The 22,116-nt window shown below is 39.2% G+C and overlaps 3 protein-coding genes across 21 annotated transcripts in view; 1 reads left to right on the top strand and 2 right to left on the bottom strand.

Annotated features, from left to right (window-relative positions):
* The window catches only part of Gfm2 (G elongation factor, mitochondrial 2), a 43,270-nt gene extending 35,085 nt beyond the window's left edge, over nucleotides 1–8,185 (bottom strand). For 3 of the 12 annotated variants that reach the window (NM_001146043.2, NM_001271463.1, NM_001271464.1), the window contains exons 1-4: nucleotides 8,092–8,181; nucleotides 4,108–4,191; nucleotides 3,026–3,110; nucleotides 414–471 (exon numbers count right to left, since the gene is read on the bottom strand). In NM_001146043.2, coding sequence (NP_001139515.1) covers nucleotides 414–471; nucleotides 3,026–3,110; nucleotides 4,108–4,170 — 206 coding nt within the window. In that variant the 5' untranslated portion in view covers nucleotides 4,171–4,191; nucleotides 8,092–8,181. Of the gene's footprint in view, nucleotides 1–413; nucleotides 472–3,025; nucleotides 3,111–4,107; nucleotides 4,192–7,717 lie in introns of all 12 variants that reach the window. The other 9 variants (XM_006517691.4, XM_030247300.1, XM_030247301.1 and 6 more) reach the window with 7 other exon arrangements.
* A 6-nt stretch (nucleotides 8,186–8,191) lies between these two features.
* Nucleotides 8,192–16,691, top strand: Nsa2 (NSA2 ribosome biogenesis homolog). The gene is made up of 6 exons (NM_021552.5): nucleotides 8,192–8,363; nucleotides 10,410–10,597; nucleotides 10,674–10,824; nucleotides 12,400–12,579; nucleotides 14,083–14,275; nucleotides 14,890–16,691. The coding sequence occupies exons 1-6, from the start codon at nucleotides 8,361–8,363 to the stop codon at nucleotides 14,955–14,957; spliced, it is 783 nt and encodes a 260-aa protein (NP_067527.3). The 5' UTR covers nucleotides 8,192–8,360; the 3' UTR covers nucleotides 14,958–16,691.
* Nucleotides 15,825–22,116, bottom strand: part of Fam169a (family with sequence similarity 169, member A) — a 63,007-nt gene continuing 56,715 nt past the window's right edge. For 3 of the 8 annotated variants that reach the window (XM_030247299.1, XM_006517686.4, XM_011244669.3), the window contains one exon: nucleotides 15,825–19,622. In XM_030247299.1, the coding sequence (XP_030103159.1) occupies nucleotides 19,080–19,622 (543 nt within the window). In that variant the 3' untranslated portion in view covers nucleotides 15,825–19,079. The remainder of the gene's footprint in view (nucleotides 19,623–22,116) is intronic. The other 5 variants (NM_001146045.1, NM_001100458.1, XM_030247296.1 and 2 more) reach the window with 3 other exon arrangements.

Below are 22,116 nucleotides of genomic sequence, written 5' to 3'. Positions count from 1 at the left end.
TGCAATTATGTACAAAGACAAATACAAAACCTATTTTTTATCTATTATCTGCATACACTAAGTACACACACTAGGGGGCGCACTATGACATCTCATACATGTGTGTGATGCATTTTGCTCACATTCACCCCTACGCCCTCTCTTGTCCCTTAGCCACTCCTGTGGATGTATGCACTATCATACAGAATAGCTAAGTGATAAAAGGGCTAATCACAATCTTTTAAAAATTCTATATTCATTTTTGTTATAGTAAAAATTCTTAATATTTAACTGAGAAAAAATATCTTTTGAGATACATACTAACATTTATATAGAAACAACAGAAATGACGTAAGTCACTGGTAAAGCTGTCAGAGAAGACTTGCAAACTTCCTCAACAGCCTCTAGAAAGCCAGTCTAACGACAGTACTTACTTGGCCACAGGAGGGTTAATGACGGAATGAAGAGACTTGACATCACTTCCTGCTATGCCTAATAGGAAAAGAATTCAAATTAAACTGTTAAATTATTAAAATTTTTCTTTTAACTTGTAAATGAAAACATACAAAATAAATTAAAGCATATACAACATTCCAAATCAAGCTAAATCAAGCTCAAGAACATAGACTTACTTAGGATTCATTTTCTACCAGTAGTAAGAAAGCTGTGGTTGATGGTACAAGTTCTAGATCAAATACACTGTGAATAGAGGTTGTATGTTTCCATGAGAAGTATTGCTTTGGTGTGTGTGTGTGTGTGTGTGTGTGTGTGTGTGTGTGTGTGTATAAAATGCCCTATCGGGATATTTTTCCTGCCATGAAAGAAACATATCTTAGTATGTTGTATAGGAAATCTCTGTTTATTCTAATGCTTTTAAAATGAAAACATAATTTTTAATAAAATTAGTGTGTATTGATTTAATCTTACAATAACTTTACTTTCTCCATCTGTTTTTATTGATATGATTTGGATATATAGCTTAGAAGAAAATATATTGATATGTTATATCTTTTATGGATACACAAAAAAATAATAATACAAAAAAACCACAAATTCCTTTTATTAATTCCCACCTACAGAACAACTTTCTAAATCAAATCCTTAAAAAAAAATACAGATTTTTTTTCTCCAGGCAGTAGAGGCTCACACCTCTAATCCCAGCACTCAGGAGGCAGAGCCAGGTGGATTTTTTTATGTGTTTGAGGCTGGGCTAGTCTACAGAGTGAGTTCCAGGAGAGCTAGAGTGAGTTCCAGAGAGACCATATCTTGAAAAAACAATAACAACCAACAAACCAACAAACAGATGGTTTCAATCAGTGAATTATTATACCTCTATTTATAGAACTGTAGAATTGGTATTCATAACAGCAGACCCTAAATAAAAGGAAAACCTAACCATGCAGACATGTAAACCTGCATTTTTTTTTAAATATTTATTTATTAATTATATGTAAATACACTGTAGCTGTCTTCAGATACTCCAGAAGAGGGAGTCAGATCTCATTACAGATGGTTGTGAGCCACCATGTGGTTGCTGGGATTTGAACTCTGGACCTTTGGAAGAGCAGTCGGGTGCTCTTACCCACTGAGCCATCTCACCAGCCCTAAACCTGCATTTTTAAGTCTTGACGAATTCCAAGTGAGCAATTGCTAGTGAGCTGCCATGCAGGTCAGAACCTCCTTTCCCTCAGCAATGCCAGCCCGACGCCTGTAGAGTGAGCCGGGCAGTCTGAGTGCAGTCAGTCCAAAGAAGATGAACGATCCCAATACTTGCAAATAGCTAAGCAGTGTTTCTTCTTTTATTTTATTTCTTTACTGTTTTCTTTGGTTGGTTTGGTTTGGCTTGGTTTTTATGAGGCAGTGGCTCACTATAAAGCCTTGGTTGGCCTGGGACTTGTGATGGAGGTCAGGCTGGCCTTGAATTTACAGAAATCCTCCTTCCTCAGAATGCTGTAATTAAAGGTTTGCAGCCCACCACCCAGCTTTTATCTAAGGTTTTGGAGGCAGAGTCTTGTACGAGTCCTGCCTAGAGTTAGACTCTCAAGCCTTCCCTCTCAGCCTTGTTAGTGCTAGAGTTTTAATATGAACCACCACACAGTCCTATGGTTACTTCTTACATGAAAAATGTCCACAGTGATCACTCTATGGTAGCTTAAGTTTCAATAATTATACTGAAGGAACAACAGTTTTACTTGTGAATATAATCTCTACTTTTCATGCTATTTAAACCCAGTGTTTTAGATTTCTAAAATAAGATCACGTTTACATTTAAAAACCCCAAGACAGCCAGGGCTACACAGAGAAACCAAAAAGAACAAACAAACAAACAAACCCAAACCCCTCATTGGTCAGTCTAAAGACAAAAGGACAAAGTACATACCACAGTTAAATTAGCAGGGGCAGAGCACAAAAGCCTGCATACATACTAACAATGCACCCCATGAGATTCATAAATTCTTGTAAGGCAACAGCCAATCAGCAATGCTTCCTTTCATTATCTGCACATGATAAACTTGGTGGGAGGAGTGGCAGCAGAGTGAAGCTAAGTTTCATCAGTGCTACTTGTTTCCTTCGCACACAGCAGGCCACCAGGAATGACGAGCTCAGTGCCCAGCCATTCCAGAGTCTAGCAGCCCTGCCTTTAATCCAAAACAGTCCAGATAAACATGTACCCAAACTTCTTCTAAAATTCCTCAAAGTAAATTATTCTAGTAAATCTCTATTGACAGAAAAGATGCTAACATAAAAATCTGCAGTGACCTAAAAATAAGCAGATTCACACACTACACGGAAGGCAGCTACTAGCCCCACCCACTCCCCCTCAGCTCAGCTCATCAGAAGCCCTGGAGAGGAGGAAGGGGGCGCCACTGGTGACCATCCGCCTCACAGCTACCAAAACCCTCTCACCTCATAATCCCATGAAAATAGCCAACAAGTTAAAGCAGTTTGCAAACCTCTGAAAAGCAAGATTCTTCAACCAAAGCTAATGTGAGAAGGAAGGCGAGAGCAAGGTTTCAAGTAAAGGACAAGGATTTAACATCTGTACCTGGTGCAGAACTGTAGTTTCTTGTAAGAGGCAGCTGAGTCTTTAATCTTTTTAAATTTGCTTTTATTTTGCAGTAACACATGGTCTAGGAGAGACAAAGAGAAATGGACATTAATTTTACTCTAGCAATACACATCAAACATAGAAAACAGAAAACACCTATTCTTGCTGGATGCAGTGACGCATGCCTGTAATCGCAGAAATCAGGAGGCTGAAGCACGAAGATCGTAAGCCTGAGGCCAGCCTCCGCTACAGAACAAGAATCTCTATATACTTTTTCAGTGGAAATACACATTCCTCAAAATGCTGCTTAAGTAATTTTAAACTAGCAAAATGACCTGAGAGCCTCCTGACAAGGCCTGCATGGCCTGGGTCACAGGCTCTCCAAAGCTCCCTGCTGAGTTCCTGCTGGGGGAGAAGCAGCCCAGTGACACAAGGCAGCGTTCCACCTGAAGACTCATATTTGCAATGCATAATCAACGTAATAGGTAACAAAATACATAGAGATCTCGTGTTAGAATAAAGCTTACAGGGAAGATGCTATCATGAGACATGAGGCAAGTGTCAACCTGCCTCAGAAATTGGCTTCCAACAGCTCTACAGAAAGTTGTACCGCGACTATTTGAGAATGATGTTATCTCCTGACTTAACAGCACAGAACGTTACTTCACGGGTATTTCAACCTATAGACACACACACACACACACACACACACACAGAATGAGAGAGAGAGAGACAGAGAGAGACAGAGAGACAGAGAGAGAGACAGAGAGAGAAAGAGAGAGACAGAGAGAGAGAGGCACACTCTTAGTTAGCAGTGTAAGGGTGAGCATGAAGTACTGCCATTTTTGGAAGAGAGAAAAAACTCCAGCCTCTTCCAAAACACCATTTTTATTACCTCATGAGAACAGCATTTCATTTTGTCAGATGCTCTTTTTATTGCTAAGAAAATCTTTTAAGTTGCATTTCCAATTAAATTAAGGTAGTCTGAGCAAACCAAATTTGGAATGATGAGCTGTATACGAAGTCTCTGGTTATAAATAACTAGTCAAAATACAGCCATTTTGGTAAGAAACACTTACATTAAGGTGCACACTGAACGTTCTCTGATGATTCACTGCAAAAATCCTCCATTTGGTGAACATCGTGGTCCTCTAAAACGTTCTCTGTGAAAAAAAAAGAGACAAACAAAATAAAAAAAAAAAAGTAAGTCAGTAAGGCACACATAAGAAATAGAATTTGCCGAGCAGCGGTGGTGCACGCCTTTAATCCCAGCACTTGGGAGGCAGAGGCAGGCTGATTTCTGAGTTCGAGGCCAGCCTGGTCTACAGAGTGAGTTCCAGGACAGCCAGGGCTATACAGAGAAACCCTATCTTAAAACACCCCCCCCCACACACACACACAAAAAGGAAGTAACTTACTTAATAATTTTACCTACCAAAACCACAATGCATCATGAAAAAGTAAAACTTTAGCCAGGGCTACACAGAAAAACCCTGTCTCAAAAAAACAAAAAAATAGAAAAAGTAAAACTGTATTAAATGAAGTGCACAGTTCTTACTTAAGCTTAAACTGTCCCCCTTTTTTAAAAAAGGCATCTTAATTCTTAGAGAAAGATATGAAGGGCTGAGAGTTTGGCAGATGCCTATAATCCCTGCACTTGGGAAGCAGAGAGTGGAGGGTTGCCAAATTTTAGGTCACCTGGACTACATACATAGACTCAGTTCAAAGAAAAACCAAACCAACCAAACAAAACTTCAAGATATAATTAAAGTACATTTATTGAAATTAAAAAAAAACTACACAGAAATATACTTAAGGTAAATATTTAGAATTAAGTATGATAGATATCTCACGAAACTTGGTAGTTTCTCATCAACAACAAAACTTATCTATTCTGATTTTTGAACAATAAATATGTGAAAATAAAATACATAAAAGCTATATGAAAGCAAGCTGCCTGCGCCTGTGAATACAGAAGCCTTTACTTTGCAAACACTTACTAAGCCTGAGGGGTAGCCTTTGCTTACGCTGTCAAGGGCCTGGGTTTGACCTCCGCACCACAGCAGGCCCTTAGACCCACATTTACCAAGTCTTCCCTGGACGTAAAGTACGAGGTCAAAGGTGTGAGAAAATGATCTGCCTAGGTCACGGGAGGCAATGCTAAATCAGTTATGCAGAATTTTCATACTACGTGATTGAGGCCACCAAGATGGCTTAAAAGGTAAAGGCTCTTGCGGCCAAGTTTGACAATCTCGACTTGATCCCTGGGACACACAGGGTGAAGACAACCAACTGTCATAAGTTGTCCTCTGACTTCTATGCACAAATGCATGTGTTTTCACACTGGTAGTCAAGCAAACAAATAAACAAATGAAATACACTTAGTCATGTTAATAGTTTAATACATTAAAAAAAGATGTGACACATAAGAACAGTCATAAAATGTACTCCTATGTAAGCAGAATTTAAGATGTTACTGTAATCAGCCTGCCATGGTGGCACACACCTTTAATCCCAGCACTTGGGAGGCACAGGCAGTCGGATTTCTGAGTTGGAAGCCAACCTGGCCTACAGAGTGAGTTCCAGAATAGTTAGGACTACACAGAAAAACCCTGTCTTGAGGAAAAACAATGTTGCTGAGACATAACATAGAAAAGGGGATCTGTCAGCACCCAGTGGAAACGGCCTTAAATTAGGTTCCTACTGTTGTACTAATTCTATCTTCCCTCCCTAAAAGATGATGTTTCTAGATTGTATCCCAAATGTATTGTCTACATACAATATTTATCATGTACTGATGTCTCCGAAATAACACACTTCATTTCGAATTTGTATCACATGTAACATTTCTGCAAAAGTATGATGTATGCCTTAGGTAAAATGTTCTTAACACAGCCTTTAACTACGACTTTTGCTTCTCCTCTTTATGCTCAATGGAAGATCTCAAGCTGCTAATCTTATTTTTATTACAAAGCTTATTTCAGGCACAAGGAATTGTAAAAGATTTAAAACTTTTTTATGCACATGTGTCCCTATGAATGTATACCGTGTGTGTGAGGGTGACTGTAGTGACAGCTGGGAAAAGAGAAGGAATCAAGCCAGGTAGTGCGAGACTTTAATCCCAGCACTTGGGAGGCAGAGGCAGGCGGATTTCTGAGTTTGAGGCAAGCCTGGTCTACAGAGTGAGTTCCAGGATAGCCAAGGCTACACAGAGAAACCCTGTCTCGAAAAACAAACAAACAAACAAACAAAAGAGAGAGAGAGAAGGAATCAGACTCAGCTAAAGGGATTTCTTAATCCGGAAGCTGATTAAATACGTGTGCTCTGAAAACCCATCGAGACAAACGCCTATAGTACATCTATTTCCTGTCTGGATGAGTCTTTAAATATATCTATGTTTTACTACTAGAAGATTGCTGCTGGACTCTCGGGTCTTCTGAAATCTTGGATACATCACTAGAAATCTCAGTTTCCGTCTTTCATCTATGACAGCACAGGTCTGAATGAGAATTAAACCCACATATTTAATAAAAAGTGTGTCTAAAATTGCTTTTGGAGTATTTGAACTAAAGCAGTGAACAACAACAACGACTGTGCTCACACAGACTCTAGCCAACTCAAGGGCTACTAGGGGGAGGGGCTGAAATATACAACATCCTACTGTCATCGATGTTGCAGAAAGGAAGGGAAATGGAGCAGTTATGGTGTCAAGGGAGGCTTCACTAAAACTGTGAAATTAAAACTAAAAAAAAAACTAAAGTAGGTAAGGGAGTCAATGTGGGAAGAGGGAGCATACTCTAGCTTGAGAAATTGCGTAATTTACTGCACCTGAAAATACACGAATGCTAATCAGCGCTAGCTCTGATTTAAACAAACAAACAAACAAAAACATTATACTATGGGGACTTAAATGATAGTTTGAAGCCCAGCGGTTGTGGTGCACATCTTTAATTTCAGCACTCTGGAGGCAGAGGCAGGCGGACCTTTGTTGAGTTTGAGGCCAGTCTTGTTTGCGAAGCAAGTTCCAGGACAGCCAGCTCTACACAGGGAAACACTATCTCGAAAACATCAAAAAAGGAAGGGATGTTTAAAAAAAAAAAAAAAAGCAACAGCTTGACTCCAAGTGCTAGGGCTTCTTGAGATGTACTTTTCAATTTTGGTAGTTCCAAATTGGAGCTAGTGAACTTCTGTGACTACAGTACAAGGATAAAACTGGGGACTGACGAGATGGCTCAGAGGTTAAGTTTGGCTGCCCTTCTAGAGGACCAGGTTCAATTCCCAGCAACCACTAGCCCCCCCAACCATCTTTTATGATTCAACACCCTGTTCTGGCCTCGGAGGGCACCAGGTACGCACTACACATTTAAAAAAAAAAATAATAAGGGCTGGTGAGATGGCTCAGTGGGTAAGAGCACCCGACTGCTCTTCCGAAGGTCAGGAGTTCAAATCCCAGCAACCACATGGTGGCTCACAACCATCCGATCACGATATCTGACTCCCTCTTCTGGAGTGTCTGAAGACAGCTACAGTGTACTTACATATAATAAATAAATAAATCTTAAAAAAAAAATAATAATAATAAGGTGGAAAAACCACACAGATTTCTAAAAGGTAAAAACTGCCCTTAATTACACAGGATTTCTCAAGAGCTTAGGGGGAAAGTCCTGGGCGTCCACAAAAACCAAGTACCTTTTGCTTTCCTGGCCTGGCCAGTAGTTTTATTTTCCATATAACATATCTCAACCAATTGTGCATCCGCTAGCAACAGGAGAGACAGAAACAGACTAACAAATCAGTCGCCCTCCATAATGGATGAAGCAACACGTCCGTGACCCGGCAGACGGGGCCCGGAGGCCGGGGAGTGCTCGTCTGGAACCCGCTGTCAGTAGCAGCTACGAGGTCAGCAGTGGCAGACCAGCAAGACCGCGGCACGCACAGGGCGCCTGGCTGGTTCTGCTAGTGTCCGCCGGGGAGTAAGAGAGGAACCGGCAACACGGTACCACATCCCACCACCTCAGACACCCTCATACCCGCAGAAGGAACCCGCGGATCTCCCAGCTTACAAAAGCTCCATAAGCACCTTCCGCCCTCTAAGCAGTTCCGGTGGCGTCTCAGCTAAAATTCTCCTGCTGTCAATTTCCGCCCATCTGCCTAGGAACGGAAAGACGTCACGGAACTGCTGTGCGGCGCTTGCGCTCCACTCGGCCTTCTTAAAGGACTACCCTTTCCCGTCCTGGGCTGAACGAGGCAGGCTCGTGGACCAGTGACATCCAGAAATTAAGAGTTTTTTGAGACCCGGGAGGTCGCGGACCGGTGCTCCGCGGCTGTCATCATGGTAAGGAGGCCTCCTCGGACGCGGGCGACGAAGGGCCTGGGGTTAGCGTGGTTGGGCTGTCGGGGAGAGAGGACCGTGGTAGGCGGAACTGAGATGCCTTGGCGTGAGATGCAGCTTCTGGACCCGGAACACAAATCTTGGGATGAGACAAGAGTTCACTATAAAAGTCCTGATCTTGCTACCGTGGCGTCAGTGCCAACCTAATGGAATGCAGTTGAGACTTGTGATAATAACTTTATAGTCGCATCACACCGTTTTAATGCTCAGTATACTATATTCTTTGCAAAAAGCCAAACAGCGAATGAGTTGCGGAACAAAACATTCTCTTTATATATGAATTACCAGACCTGCCATTCTCATTATACTGGATGTTTCTCTTCAAAGTGGAATGCCATAAACCTTCTTTGTAGTTGCTGCAAAGTTTATGTGATAGCAGTTGAAAACAACACCCATAAGGGTTTTGTTACCTAGTTTTAATCTCTGAGCTGGGTTTTGTGCCTGTTTGTTTATTAGGTTGGTTGGTTTTGAGGGTTCAAATCTAACTAGATGCTGACTACAGTTTCATTGTTAACAATGAAACAATTTAAAACACAAATGGGATCCCATATAGTACTGACAACATGCAAAATAATACACCAACTTTGGAAGATAACACAGCAGTAGACAGTTTCCAAGCAAAGGTCTGAATTCATCTATATTTATTACAACTTTATTCCTAATCACCAATGGAAAAAAATGAACAGTCCAGATATACATCATATGGTAAATGGATAAAGAAATGAGTTTATATCCACACACTGGGATATGGCCAAGTGCTATAAAGTACTTAAGAGCTGGTAGACATAAATGGATATATTCTAGTTAAAAAAAGCCAGATGCAAAAGGATGTGTGTCCTGTAGATTCTACTCACTGGGCAGAGTAAACCATACAAATATAAGGTTGAAGATGGGAAAAGAAGACCTTAGAGTAGCACAAAGGAACATTCTGGGGTGGAAAAATCAATATGCCATCTTGAATATAATGGATACAGAAATTTATGATTGGGCAGGAATTACAACTACACACCCACAACTAAAATTGGCAAATCTTGTTTTATGTAAATTGTGTTTTAGAAAAATAACATTCTTTTTTTTTTTTTTTTTTTTTGGTTTTTCGAGACAGGGTTTCTCTTTTAGCTCTGGCTGTCCTGGAACTCACTCTGTAGACCAGGCTGGCCTCGAACTCAGAAATCCGCCTGCCTCTGCCTCCCGAGTGCTGGGATTAAAGGCGTGCGCCACCACGTCCGATTGAAAAATAACATTCTTTTTGGTTTTTCGAGACAGGGTTTCTCTGTGTAGCCCTGGCTGTCCTGGAACTCACTCTGTAGACCAGGCTGGCCTCCAACTCAGAAATCCGCCTGCCTCTGCCTCCCAAGTGCTGGGATTAAAGGTGTGTGCCACCACTGCCCGGCAAAATAACATTTTCTAATTTAAAAAGACCTGAAAGTAATTTACCTTATTATCTAAAGTAAAAAAAAAAGCATTAAATCCTGTAGTAATCTTATGTTTTTAGTAGATTTTGAATAAATACCTTCATTAAATAGTAGCTTTCCCTGAGAGTCATGCAGGTGTAAGCACATGAATACTGTCCAAGATAAAAATATATTTCACTTCATCATATTAAAGTCTTCGAATAGGGCTGGAAAGATGGCTCAGCGGTAAGAGCACTGACTGCTCCTCTGAAGGTCCTGAGTTCAAATGTCAGCAACCGCATGGTGGCTCACGACCACCTGTAATGAGATCTGATGCCTTCTTCTGATGCTTATGTATAATAATGAATAAATCTTTGGGCCAGAGCGAGCAGGGACTGAGCGAGTGGGGCTGACCCAGAGCAAGTAGAGGTCCTAAAAATTCAATTCCCAACAACCACCTGAAGGCTCACGACCATCTGTACTGCTACAGTGTATTCACATACATAAAACAAATAAATAAATCCTTTAAAAAAATCTTAAAATAATCGTGTCAATACTTGAAAAAATTAAAGTAACATTTCTTGAATTATTACAGCCACAAAATGAATATATTGAATTGCACCGCAAACGATACGGATATCGTTTGGACTACCATGAGAAAAAGAGAAAGAAAGAAGGTCGGGAGGCCCATGAACGTTCAAAGAAGGCAAAAAAAATGATTGGCCTGAAGGCTAAGCTCTACCATAAACAGCGCCATGCCGAGAAAATACAAATGAAAAAGACGTAAGTGGGCCCATCTACATAGCATACTCGGGTAATAATTACTGTGCACATTCTGAACCTCTGGGCTTTCTCGTAGTATTAAGATGCATGAGAAGAGAAACACCAAGCAGAAGGATGATGAGAAGACGCCGCAGGGAGCAGTCCCTGCCTATCTGCTGGACAGAGAGGGCCAGTCGAGAGCAAAAGTCCTTTCTAACATGATTAAGCAGAAACGGAAAGAAAAGGCGGTAAGTAATTTTTTCACGAGAGAAATATCTAAATTTGAGGGTCACGATTTGCCTCCAGTTTAATTTGAAACATTAAGGGCAACTATTAGTTCCATTATTGGGATACTGAAAGTCTTAGAATGTTTTTGTGAATCTTTTTATTTCTATTTTGATGAGGATTTAAGACTTGCTTATTTTTATGTGTGTTTGCCTATGTGTATTTATGACAGCACACGGTGCCAACAAAGGCTAGAAGAGGATGTCTGTTCCCCTGGAACTGAAATTATTTGCTAATGAGCTACTGTGTGGGAGTTGGGACCTGAACACAAGTGGTCTAAAGAACAGCAAGTGCTCTTAGCAGCTATCTCCAGCCTAATTTTGTAAATTTAGTTTGATAGAAACTTGCTGTCTTATCGCCAAGGTTGGTGTATCCTGGTGGAAAGAATTTTAGAATTTAAGTGTGAACAGAATCTCTCAGAGGGAGCGGTGGATAGAGCTCAGTTGACGGACGTCAGCCCACCTAGCTGTAGCTCCAGCACGGGGGCTCGGGAGGCAGGAGCATCACAAGTCTAAGGTCATTCTTGGCTACATAGCAAGTTTGAGGCCAACTTGGTCTCCATGAGTCCTTGTAAGCCATTAGAGTGTCATACATCTCTCATTTAAGAATTAATTAAAAACAAGTTCAGTACTTAATGACTTACATTTGAAAATCTTAATGCTGTGCTATTATAGAGAAAAACACAACTTTTTTTGGCCTTGCAGTGTCAAATTTGGTTCCAGTAGAATTTTACACACCCTTTTACAATTATTGTCAAAACTAACTAAAATTCTGCCCCGATACAGAAAGACCTCATAAATATTATTTTTAACTTCCTGTGAGTAGAATTAAGAAATCTAATTGGAAAATACACAGTATTAAAATCTTTTTTCAATTTGTAAATATCCTAATTATAATGGTCTGACTACTACTGAAGACACTAGTGGATATCTACTCAGTGAATATGTTGAATTAGTCTGATTGCAGATAAGAGACTAGGGTCCCGGGGGGTTATAAATCATTATTGGTGGCAATGGATTGTGAAGTGGTGGTACATCCTAGAACCCATGTCTTAGTAATATTAGTCCAGAAGTCTTTCTACTGCCTTACACTGCTATAGCCTTAGGGGTTTTGTTTTTGTTTTATGTGTCTGTTTATTCTGGGGCGCTACAAAGCATATGATGTTACTAGCAGTCTTAAAGTCTGTTTTAGGGAAAAATACAAAGAGATGAAGTGGAATGAGTTCTGCTTGTAACTATATGTGCTTGTGACAAGTCACTGCCTTATGGTGTAGATTTTTGGTCTGTAACAAGGTATGAAGAGATCCTAGGTCAACCAAACCATTTATTTAAGGCGCCCACGACATCCAGACTTAGCTGGGTTTTGCCAATTATGGCAAATTATGAAGGCACAGCACGGACTTCTCCAAAACAGCTGAACTACAAACGTGTGTTGAATGGTTATGGGAAAGTGAATCTTTTTTTTATTTTTTATGACCAAAAAACACTTGACTTATTCTTTTTTTTTTTTTTTTTAACATTATCAACCTACACTTTTAGGGAAAATGGGAGGTCCCTCTACCCAAAGTTCGTGCCCAAGGAGAAACAGAAGTATTGAAAGTTATTCGGACAGGAAAAAGGAAAAAGAAGGCATGGAAGAGAATGGTTACTAAAGTCTGTTTTGTTGGCGATGGCTTTACAAGAAAACCACCGAAATATGAAAGGTTCATTAGGCCCATGGTAAGTCTCTATAGGAGTGCAATGACCTAATGTTAGCCCCTTGTAAAGCTGGATAAAGTATATTACAGTTCCCTGAAATTATAAAAATTGGTGTGAAAAACAGCTTGAACAATATTTTGTGCTATTTTTCCATGAATCTCAGCTGAATCTTAATATCAGATTCATAATAGATTTGAAATGATTTTGTATAACATTTGCCAGTGAATACTGTATTTAAACATGATGCATTAGACTCTTTTATTTTATAGTTATATATTCCTTATTCAGTAAGTAAGCTGCTATATGCCTGAAGAGCTAGGCCTCAAACACGGGCCTTTGTGACAACTCATTAGACAGGGGAACATTGCTTACATTTGGTCTTAGCCGGAAGACCAAAGAGCATTGGACTGTTCAGCTAAGATTTAGTGAGGTGGATGTCTTTTTTACTGCGTTTGAAAACATCTATATGTAATTATTTTGTCTTTATAAGGTGCAGTATGTAAGGTAGCTAGATTCCTATTGAGAGCAGTGATTACCTGCCAAACCTAGGCTCTCCCACACCCCTGAGTTTCTCCTGCTTTGAAAAGCATGACACTTACTATGTTTTCTCAGAATCCTTTTTGAACAGGAATGCTGTTGATCCTAGCATTCAAATGCTGTAGTCACTGCTAACAGCCATGCTCACTTGAAGAGTGCAATTTTTTCCTCCTCCAATTCAGTTACTGGCCAGAGACTGTCTGGCTGCAAAGCCAAGAATACTCTTGGACTATATATTATTGATTCCCTTGATTTTGTATTCATAATCTTTGAAATATATTTTAGTATCTTTTTTCTTTCCAGGGAAGAAAGGTTCTCACAAATACTCCAAAACAAGGAATCTAACACAATTTTCCTTCCATTCCTACATAAGTAAAATGAAGGCTAAAAGGTTCTGAAATTTAAAGTACTGTGCTCACAGGGCCCCATTCAGGTGACTGGGTGACATCTGTGTAACAAGGTCCTCTCTCTTCTCCAGTCTTTGAATCATGTTACTTCCTACATAAAGAAGGCTAAGAGTCTACCATTCCTTTTTCTTTCCCATCTTTCAAGGTGGCTGGTATTTCAACTCCTGAAATTGGAACTTGTAGGTTTCATTCTATTTACCATGTATTATTTGATCTGGAAACAAAGCTCAAGGCTGTATGCAGACCTTGCTTCATCATTGACTGTGAAAATAGAGGGCTTTTATACGGTTTTCATGTATAAACGAGCCACTAGTGAGCTATGGCCGTGTTTGGCATATTTCCTTCAATAAGTATGATGAGCAAAGAAAAATACAAGCGTTGACATAATGGTCGTACATGGGATAACCCATTTTGGATTGCGTATGCTTCTTCCTGTCCACTATGCGATTTTTAATCTGTAGAAATGTATTTCCTCTGACGTTTTAAGACAGTATTCATCCCCTGTAGAGATAATTAGAAAAGATGAGGATTCTAAAGACTCTACTCACCATTTGGACGCATTTTTATGTTTGATTTTTAGGGTCTACGTTTCAAAAAAGCCCATGTCACACACCCTGAGCTGAAAGCTACCTTTTGCCTGCCTATTCTCGGTGTGAAAAAGAATCCATCGTCCCCATTATATACAACCCTGGGTGTGATCACCAAAGGTACAGTTATTGAAGTGAATGTGAGCGAGCTGGGCCTTGTGACACAAGGAGGCAAGGTGATTTGGGGTAAGTAAAAATAAGTCTGGTGTTGCTTTTCTGTAGTCCTTTTCTGAGTGTTAAAAGATATAACAGGTGCTGGTGAGATGGCTCAGTGGTTAAGAGCACTGACTGCTCTTCCAAAGGTCCTGAGTTCAAATCCCACAACCACATGGTGGCTCACAACCATTCGTAGTAAGATATGACACCCTCTTCTGGTCTGTCTGAAGACGGCTACAGTGTACTTACATATAATAATAAATAAAATTTTTTTAAAAAGTATCTAACAATTTTCTAATAATTTTCAGCAGTTGGGCTGGAGATATGAGGAACGAAACTTTCACTGATTTAGTTCCTACTTTTATTGCTCATATGTTTGAAAATGAAGATATGTTTTAAAATAGGTGTTACACTGATTTGAAAATCATTTAGGAAAAGAAAGTCACTGTAAAAGTTAACAGTAACATAATGTATTGATAAAATAGAGCTGGCTGCCATTTGTGAACGTAACTTATTCTTGAATTAGCTGATCTTCTGCTCATTTCTTATATGAATAGGGTATTTAGAAATGTGAGATTTAAAGTTTTCTTCTTTAAGCTGATTTTTGCTAACTCCTTTTCTTCCTTTGATTTGGCTTTCCTTAGGAAAGTACGCCCAAGTTACCAACAATCCTGAGAACGATGGGTGCATAAATGCGGTCTTGCTGGTCTGACAGTGACGTCACTCATACACGTCATTCCACTCACTGCTGAAGACCACACCCTGTCAGGAAAACACCGTCCCTGGGGTCTTTCTGAACCACCGAGCAGCCTTACCTCATGTGCAGTCATCAAGCATTTACTAAGTTGTAAAGGAAAATAAAACTGCCCAGTTTGACAGTTGGTCTTTAGTTTGGGGCATAACGGTTTACATGTTAATAAAATTTAGTGACTGAGTAGCCAAGGACACAGAAGCATACTAAAAACTATGTATGCAGCAATACAAGTCTGTCACAATTGAAAAGCCATCAGAATAGTTGAAAGTTCCTGTAAAGGTCAAGTATTTTCCATTGTGTTGCCATTAATCCTAAAATGTGGAACATTTTAAACACATGGTAGTGTTTAAATTCATAAACAAGTAGATTAAAAGTCATAGAGAAGGTAAATTAGATGAAAAGAGTGCACAATTCAGTGCTTTCACTCATAACTAATACCTTATATAGTACTGCAGTGACCTCCAGTGTACTTCCTCCATTTCCTATATTCTAAAAATAGGGAGCTCGCTCACTACTGCTACAACAATGTGAACAATTGGGTTAGATAATTCTCCACCATGTACCAGTGACTTGAGATGTGGCAATTAATTAGATTGAAAGGTCATGATTTGGGGTTATAACTTAAATCCACGTTCTTAAGAGTGTCTGTATATTAATCTGTAATCACCATATTGCTTTAAATTGTTTATTTTTTAAATCTACTTTCATAATACAGGCAGTGTGATTAGCTGTGCCTTTAACAGAATCATTCAATGTCTAATATCTAAGCACATCTTCATGAATGCAACTCAGAGGAAAGGAAATTTAAAACACAAGACTAGAAAACAATCACAAAACACAAGTTTAATTACTATTTTAAACATTAAGGGGGAAAAAAAAACCCTAGCAAAGAAACAAACCATAAGTTCTCCATAAGACTTGGTATTCTGAATATTTTTTTTAAAGTTTTTAGAACATACAAAGATATTAAAGGAAAAGGCGGGCCTAGTTCCTTGGAAAGGACTGACCAGGAAAGGCAGAGTGACTTCACTTTCTTATAATTAGATTTTAACATTGTCTACCAATCAGAACGGGCAATGTGTATTTATCTGCCTGAGTTACGGTGAAAGGAAGCCTGACTCCAGGTGATCAGTGGCTATTGCTGAAGTACATTTGCTTATTTTTTTTTTTAGGATTGAAACTAGCAAACTGTCGTATACTAAAAAGTCATGGGAGGAAGTATTAAAACAAGCATGACTTCTGTAACAGACCACGCCCAGAACCACCAGATTGCAAATGGACATCAAAGCAAAAGCTGCTCTCTTCAAATAGTTACATGAGTAGTATTAGTACAAATTCCTTATTTACATCAAAATCTGTTTCAGTTTGCTGGTGTGACCACAGCTTAGGTAATTCCAAAGGAGAAGCAACTTCAGAGATGTTTAGTTGGTAGAAGGGCTTAAAGGTCTACTAAAGTCACAAACCACTAGGTAACACTACACTGGTCACCTGTTCAAAGTAGACCATTAGTGACTAGAAGTCCTCCTTAGCCTCTGCAAATCAACGGTAAAAGGAAAGTAGACACAAAGTGGAAGAATGTGAACACACAGAGAAGACTGACATTCTAAGTCATGCCATTTGATTTTATTTTAAAAAATCATAATAGAATCTCTTTAAAAGTTTTAAAGGAGCTTTACAATAAAATTCTTAAATAAATTTTTGTGTGGTCTAACAGTTTAAGTTTGAAAGTAGAACTAAACTTCTGGTAGTACACTTCTGCTATGTTACATAAGGAAATATATATGTATATACACCAGAAGGGAGCTTCCTTCTCCACATTCATGACTCCGAAACAGAAAGTACCAGTTCACAGGAGACTACACAACGGGACAGAGCACTCAAACAGCTGCTTGAAATCTCTGCAGTCCTCATGCCTTGCTACATTTGTTTAGATTCCCTACTGAACATAAATTATTACAAATTTTATATAAACATGTTACTGAATATGAAAGATTTTTTCCTGTGACCTAACTTTTCCTCTATGATCTATACAAACTTTAACTTCTGTCACAGACAACAAGGTAACAAGTTTTCTTGTATGCAGAGCAAAATGTTTGAATCCCATCTTTATCAAACAAGTTTAGGAAGTATATAAGTTTATACTGCTAGTACCCAGTGTGGTATGTGAAAATTTTTCTTTAACTCTAGAGACTATTCATACATTGAGCTGCCAGTGAGTGCAATCTACTAAAACACTCATTTAAAAAAGTAATGGAAGGGGAACAGGAGCCAAAACAAAATACCAAAACAACATATCCAGAAAACTTTAAATGTGTGTTAAAAATCAATTTCTGAATCTTAACATGCCTTTCAAATGCTATCCCTGGTTGAGATATTAACAAATTTCTCTAAACGTGTAAAACAGCATCAGCATTTGGCAAATTTACTAATTAGTCAAATCTATTTTATAACAGCTTTTACCAAAAAAAAAAAAAAAAATGGTCAAAGTATAATTTTCACTTAGAATGAAATTATCTAACATCTAGCCAAAATTAAAACAACAGGTAAGTGCAAGTGTTCTAACTTCAAGGGTTTGCTATTTGGTTTGCTGCTTTAAGGTCTTAACTAATTAATCAGACTTTTCTAAAATACCAACATCCCTAAATTAAAATGTAAGACATGAAATCACCAATCAGCTGACCAAAGACTGAAATGACTGAGCATAAACTCACAAGTACTTCATGACTCAATTTCTCAACATTTCTCTCACAAGGTTCAAGCTGTTTCAAAAACAATTCTAATTGGTCTCAAAATAGTCTCTAACTGAAATACAAATCAAAGTATGTGGTATTCCCCAAGTGCCACTGACCAATTTTCTATGAATTCTAATAACCATTTAAAAACCAATTGTCATTTTTTTTAAATATTTCTAAAATATCAAATAGCCAGGTGGTAGTGCTGCATGTCTTTAATCTCAACACTCAGCAGGAAGAGGCAGATCTGAGCTGGAGGTCTGCCTGGTTTACAGGATAGTCAATGCTACACAGAGAAACCCTGTCTTAAAGTATACAAGACCCAAAGGGACCGCAGAGTCAGAATCTAGGCATTTGTACATCTCACTGGGCAGCTTTATTCCTTCCATCTAGGACTAAAGGTGTTTGGATTGAGTTCTAGACCTATCCAAATATGGATACAGGGCATAACAGGCAAGCTGGGTGGAGGTCTGTTGATAGAAGAGTCACAGTGAGACAGCAGTGAAGAATTAAGGAGGCTTGGGGAGGGGCCTACACTTCTGCACTATCTGTGATCAGGACGACAGTCCAAATTCAACTATATATTAACTTCAATTACTTGAGGTGTTTAAAAGATAAAAGTGTACTCAAGGTTTTCAGCATCTGAAAATATATAGAGAAAAAAATTATAGCAAACTAATACTTCATGTGGAAGTATTAAATTTAAAATTTAAATTATGTACCCACACACCACAGTTATATCTTTAACAGTACTAACACCAGATATGCAGCCTAAAGTACTTCTCACAGACTTGAACTCCATCTACAACTAACATTAAGAAATAAAAACAAAAACCATCTTCATAAACCACTGATCATAAATTTCTATTTTTTGTTCTCTAACTTGATACTATATTTAATTAACTGACTCCTTTTGTTTAGGTATGCTTACACCTAAAAGATGGAGATTGTTTTGATACTAAGATAAAACTTTGAGAATCCTTACCAAATTTTACCATTAAAACCCTTAGTATAAAAGATTCCTATGATCAAAGTCTAATAGTTCTTTTTAAGTTGTATTTTTAAAATATTAATGATTAGATGCTCCACCTGCTGAAGAAGAATATGACCTGGAATTCCAAAATTGACACATGGTTCATAAACGAAAGTTACTTAGAGAAAATAGCCTGAAAAATGAAAAAGAACAGCGAATCCTTGTTCTAAAGGAAAGAGAAAACCTGCATGTGTAAATAAGTTCCAGTGGAAGGTTTAGAATCTGTCCTGTGCCCCATGCTGTTTATTAATTACTGCAGTTTAAAACAACAACAATAACAACAAGGAGGATGTGTGAACTGCATTGCTCCTTCATTCAGGTCAGCTTGGCTTTCTTCTTGCCAGGGCCCTTATGCCCTTTGGCCTTTCTTCTCAGATTGCGCCTGTCTACTACAGGAACTTCCACTTCAATCTCCTCTGAGCTGCTATCCACAGCTTTCTCTGCTGACTGTGTAAACTGTTCCAGGTGCTCAGAGGACGCTTCAGACTGTTCCTCTGACTGGCTCTTCTGTCCTGCATTCTGTGGAAATGGCGCGTCTTCAAGTTCTACCTCTATCAGAGAACTCTGAGTAGCCGATGGTTCCTGGGCCTCAGGTGCTCCCTCCTCACCCTGGTCTTCCACTGAGGAAGTAGTGTTGGGTGATAAATTCTGAGAGACTGGTTCTTCGGGAAATTCTGGTACCACAGAATTGGGAAAATTACCATCAGACTTTTCTATATTTGATACAGTGGCAACATTGTCTGAGCTCCCCAAAAGTGTTTTCTTTTTTGAAACTGGGGACAGATTTTCTTCAGTATGTCCTTTATCATCAGATGGGCTTTGATCGATCAACATTTCTGAGTCAGTATCAGGTGAGGTCTGGGAAAAGCACACAAGAAACAGGTCAGTGAGGCATTTTACAATGCAGTTCTAAAGCGATTCATTCTCAATGTCACTGTGAAGACCTCTGGACTCCTCATTTTTGTTCAGCATGAAGACATTATTTTAAATGCAACTCAATTTCTTCAAAATTGTCTCATGTTGACTGTAATACAATAAAAGAAATCTTTATGCCTGAAAAAAGTATCCAAGAAACTTTGAGCTTCAAGATCATACCAAATCGTCAACTGCCTCGAGGTTTTGGTGTTGCTGAAGCTGGAAGAAGAATCTCTAGGGATAGCACTGCTAGTCTCGCTAAGGGCCAAAGGCCAGCGCCTACAGATCAGATACACTGAGGGGAGCTGCAGAGATGGAGACAAATCACTTGACTTTTGAGAGTGAAATTTGATTCTCTGGGAAATGAACCAACGAACACACACACACACACACACACACACACACACACACACACACACACACACACTTGGTGAAAAAAGCAAGGCTACTGCAACTTTATTTTTTCTCCTACAGCTTATATATCCCAGTAAAATCTTTCAATCAATATAAAAATTGTAATGTGGTTATATTCTATTTTTCTTTAAATGAATGATTACAATAAATATTAGTAAAAACAGCATGTTCCCCAATACTCTTTACACAGTTAAACATTTTACTTATCACAGGTGGAAAAAAACCCAAATTATTCCCAAGAACATTCATGTCTAAGTACCTCGTTATAGATTAACAAAGTGTAAGCAAGAAAGCAAGACACTTTTCTCAGGCAAACTGTTTCTCTTATTGGCAGGCTGAAATTTGCGGTTACAAAGACAGAATCGATCATTATCTTAGTAATCTTATTTTAAAAAATCTTAAAAAGACTCACAAGGCTAAACTTGTGCACACACATGCACCCCCCCTCTCCCCCAAGACGGGGTTTCTCTGTGTAGCCCTGGCTGTCCTCGAACTCACTTTGTAGACCAGGTTGGCCATGAACTCAGAAATCTGCCTGTCTCTGCCCCCCACAGTGCTGGGATTAAAAGGTGTGCGCCACCACTGCCCGGCTATCAACAATTTGTTAATAAATCATATTAGGAAGCCAAGGGCAAAAAATACGTACAAGAAATTAATCATCGCCTTGATTACCAAGCCTGCTTTAGCAAGAAAGGCATGTCACCTAGTTGAAATGAAAACTTCTGGTTTCTTTGGAAAGTCAGTTATATCAAATGATGTTTTGCTGGGCACATTGGTGAAACGATGATTTGCTAAAGCAGACATATGATAGAATATTTCCTGAAGCAAGACACAGGTCAAAGGATGTTTTGCTAAAGCAAATGAAAGGACACATGATATTAAGAAGGAATATAAATATAACCCAACAGATGGTGGACGACTATTGTATTAGTACGCCTTGCCATTCGTTACTGTTCATCATTTGTCATGACTTCATAAAAAAAAAAAATGGACCAAAAAACTTCTGGTGGTGTTCTGGCGGCTTCTTTTTCTTTTTTTAATATTTTATTTATTTATTTATTTATTATATGTAAGTACACTGTAGCTGTCTTCAGACACTCCAGAAGAGGGCAGATTTCATTACAGATGGTTGTGAGCCACCATGCGGTTGCTGGGATTTGAACTCAGGACCTCTGGAAGAGCAGTCAGCACTCTTAACCGCTGAGCCATCTCTCCAGCCCTCTGGCGGCTTCTTACTACTCCCACAGAATCAGGCTGATCGGCAGAGTGAAGTGGAAAGTTTCTGGATATGTCAGCTGATACAGACTAACTTCAAGTTTTGCTATTTGAAGGGAGTATAAAATAGGACTCAAGGGACAGTGACAGCATGCTTGCAAAAAGCTTTGCACCATTTTGTTGGTCTCAAGTTGTCATCACATTCACTCATCTTCACTGTTGAGAGGCATGGTAAAGAACTTCTTCTGGTGTCCCTGTTGGTCCTGGTTGATCCTGCTGACTTATGCTGGGTCGTGCCACCACTGCCGATTTGTCTGTTCTCCTGACACTAGTGAACTGGACTGCTGGTATCCTGGAGACTGAAATAGCCCCAAGGACCTCCTTCTAAAGAGAATGCGGCAGAGCCGAAGCTTCTGGACGGCCCTGCCGCTTCTGATTTGTGTGAACTGAACTGCTGATATATCCTGACAATGAAGATTGGATTTGTTTCAAAGAACTATTTCTAAACAAGTCCACTTTCTCCGTATCCTAAAAACCTTTCTTTTCCACTACCTCTGATTGGTGGGGGGCTAGAAGGGAGGATAAAGTATTTAAGAACCCTTATGAAAAGCAGGTTTTTAAAACTCTAAGCCTTCACCTATTACTGATCAGGCTGCCATTGTTCTTGTTCTCTGACATCCCTCAATTATTAAAAGTGTGCCTGAGCTTTCAATTGTTCCCCAAGATTTTCTACATCAAAACCCTAACAAAAACATCTTAAGCTAACTTTACTAACAATCTGCATCTCTAAGGTCTTTCTGAGGCTGGT

The sequence above is a fragment of the Mus musculus genome, chromosome 13 (genome assembly GCF_000001635.26).
Source record: "Mus musculus strain C57BL/6J chromosome 13, GRCm38.p6 C57BL/6J".
Classification (NCBI taxonomy): domain Eukaryota; kingdom Metazoa; phylum Chordata; class Mammalia; order Rodentia; family Muridae; genus Mus; species Mus musculus.
Note: the sequence above shows the minus strand (reverse complement) of the source record. Positions and strands in the feature narration are given on the sequence as shown.

What these genes read in the sequence shown, in the direction of transcription:
- Nsa2 (NM_021552.5), top strand. An exon ending in AAAATACAAATGAAAAAGAC is followed by an intron (nt 10,598 to 10,673) that starts GTAAGTGGGCCC and finishes GCTTTCTCGTAG; the next exon opens with TATTAAGATGCATGAGAAGA. An exon ending in AGAAACGGAAAGAAAAGGCG is followed by an intron (nt 10,825 to 12,399) that starts GTAAGTAATTTT and finishes CTACACTTTTAG; the next exon opens with GGAAAATGGGAGGTCCCTCT.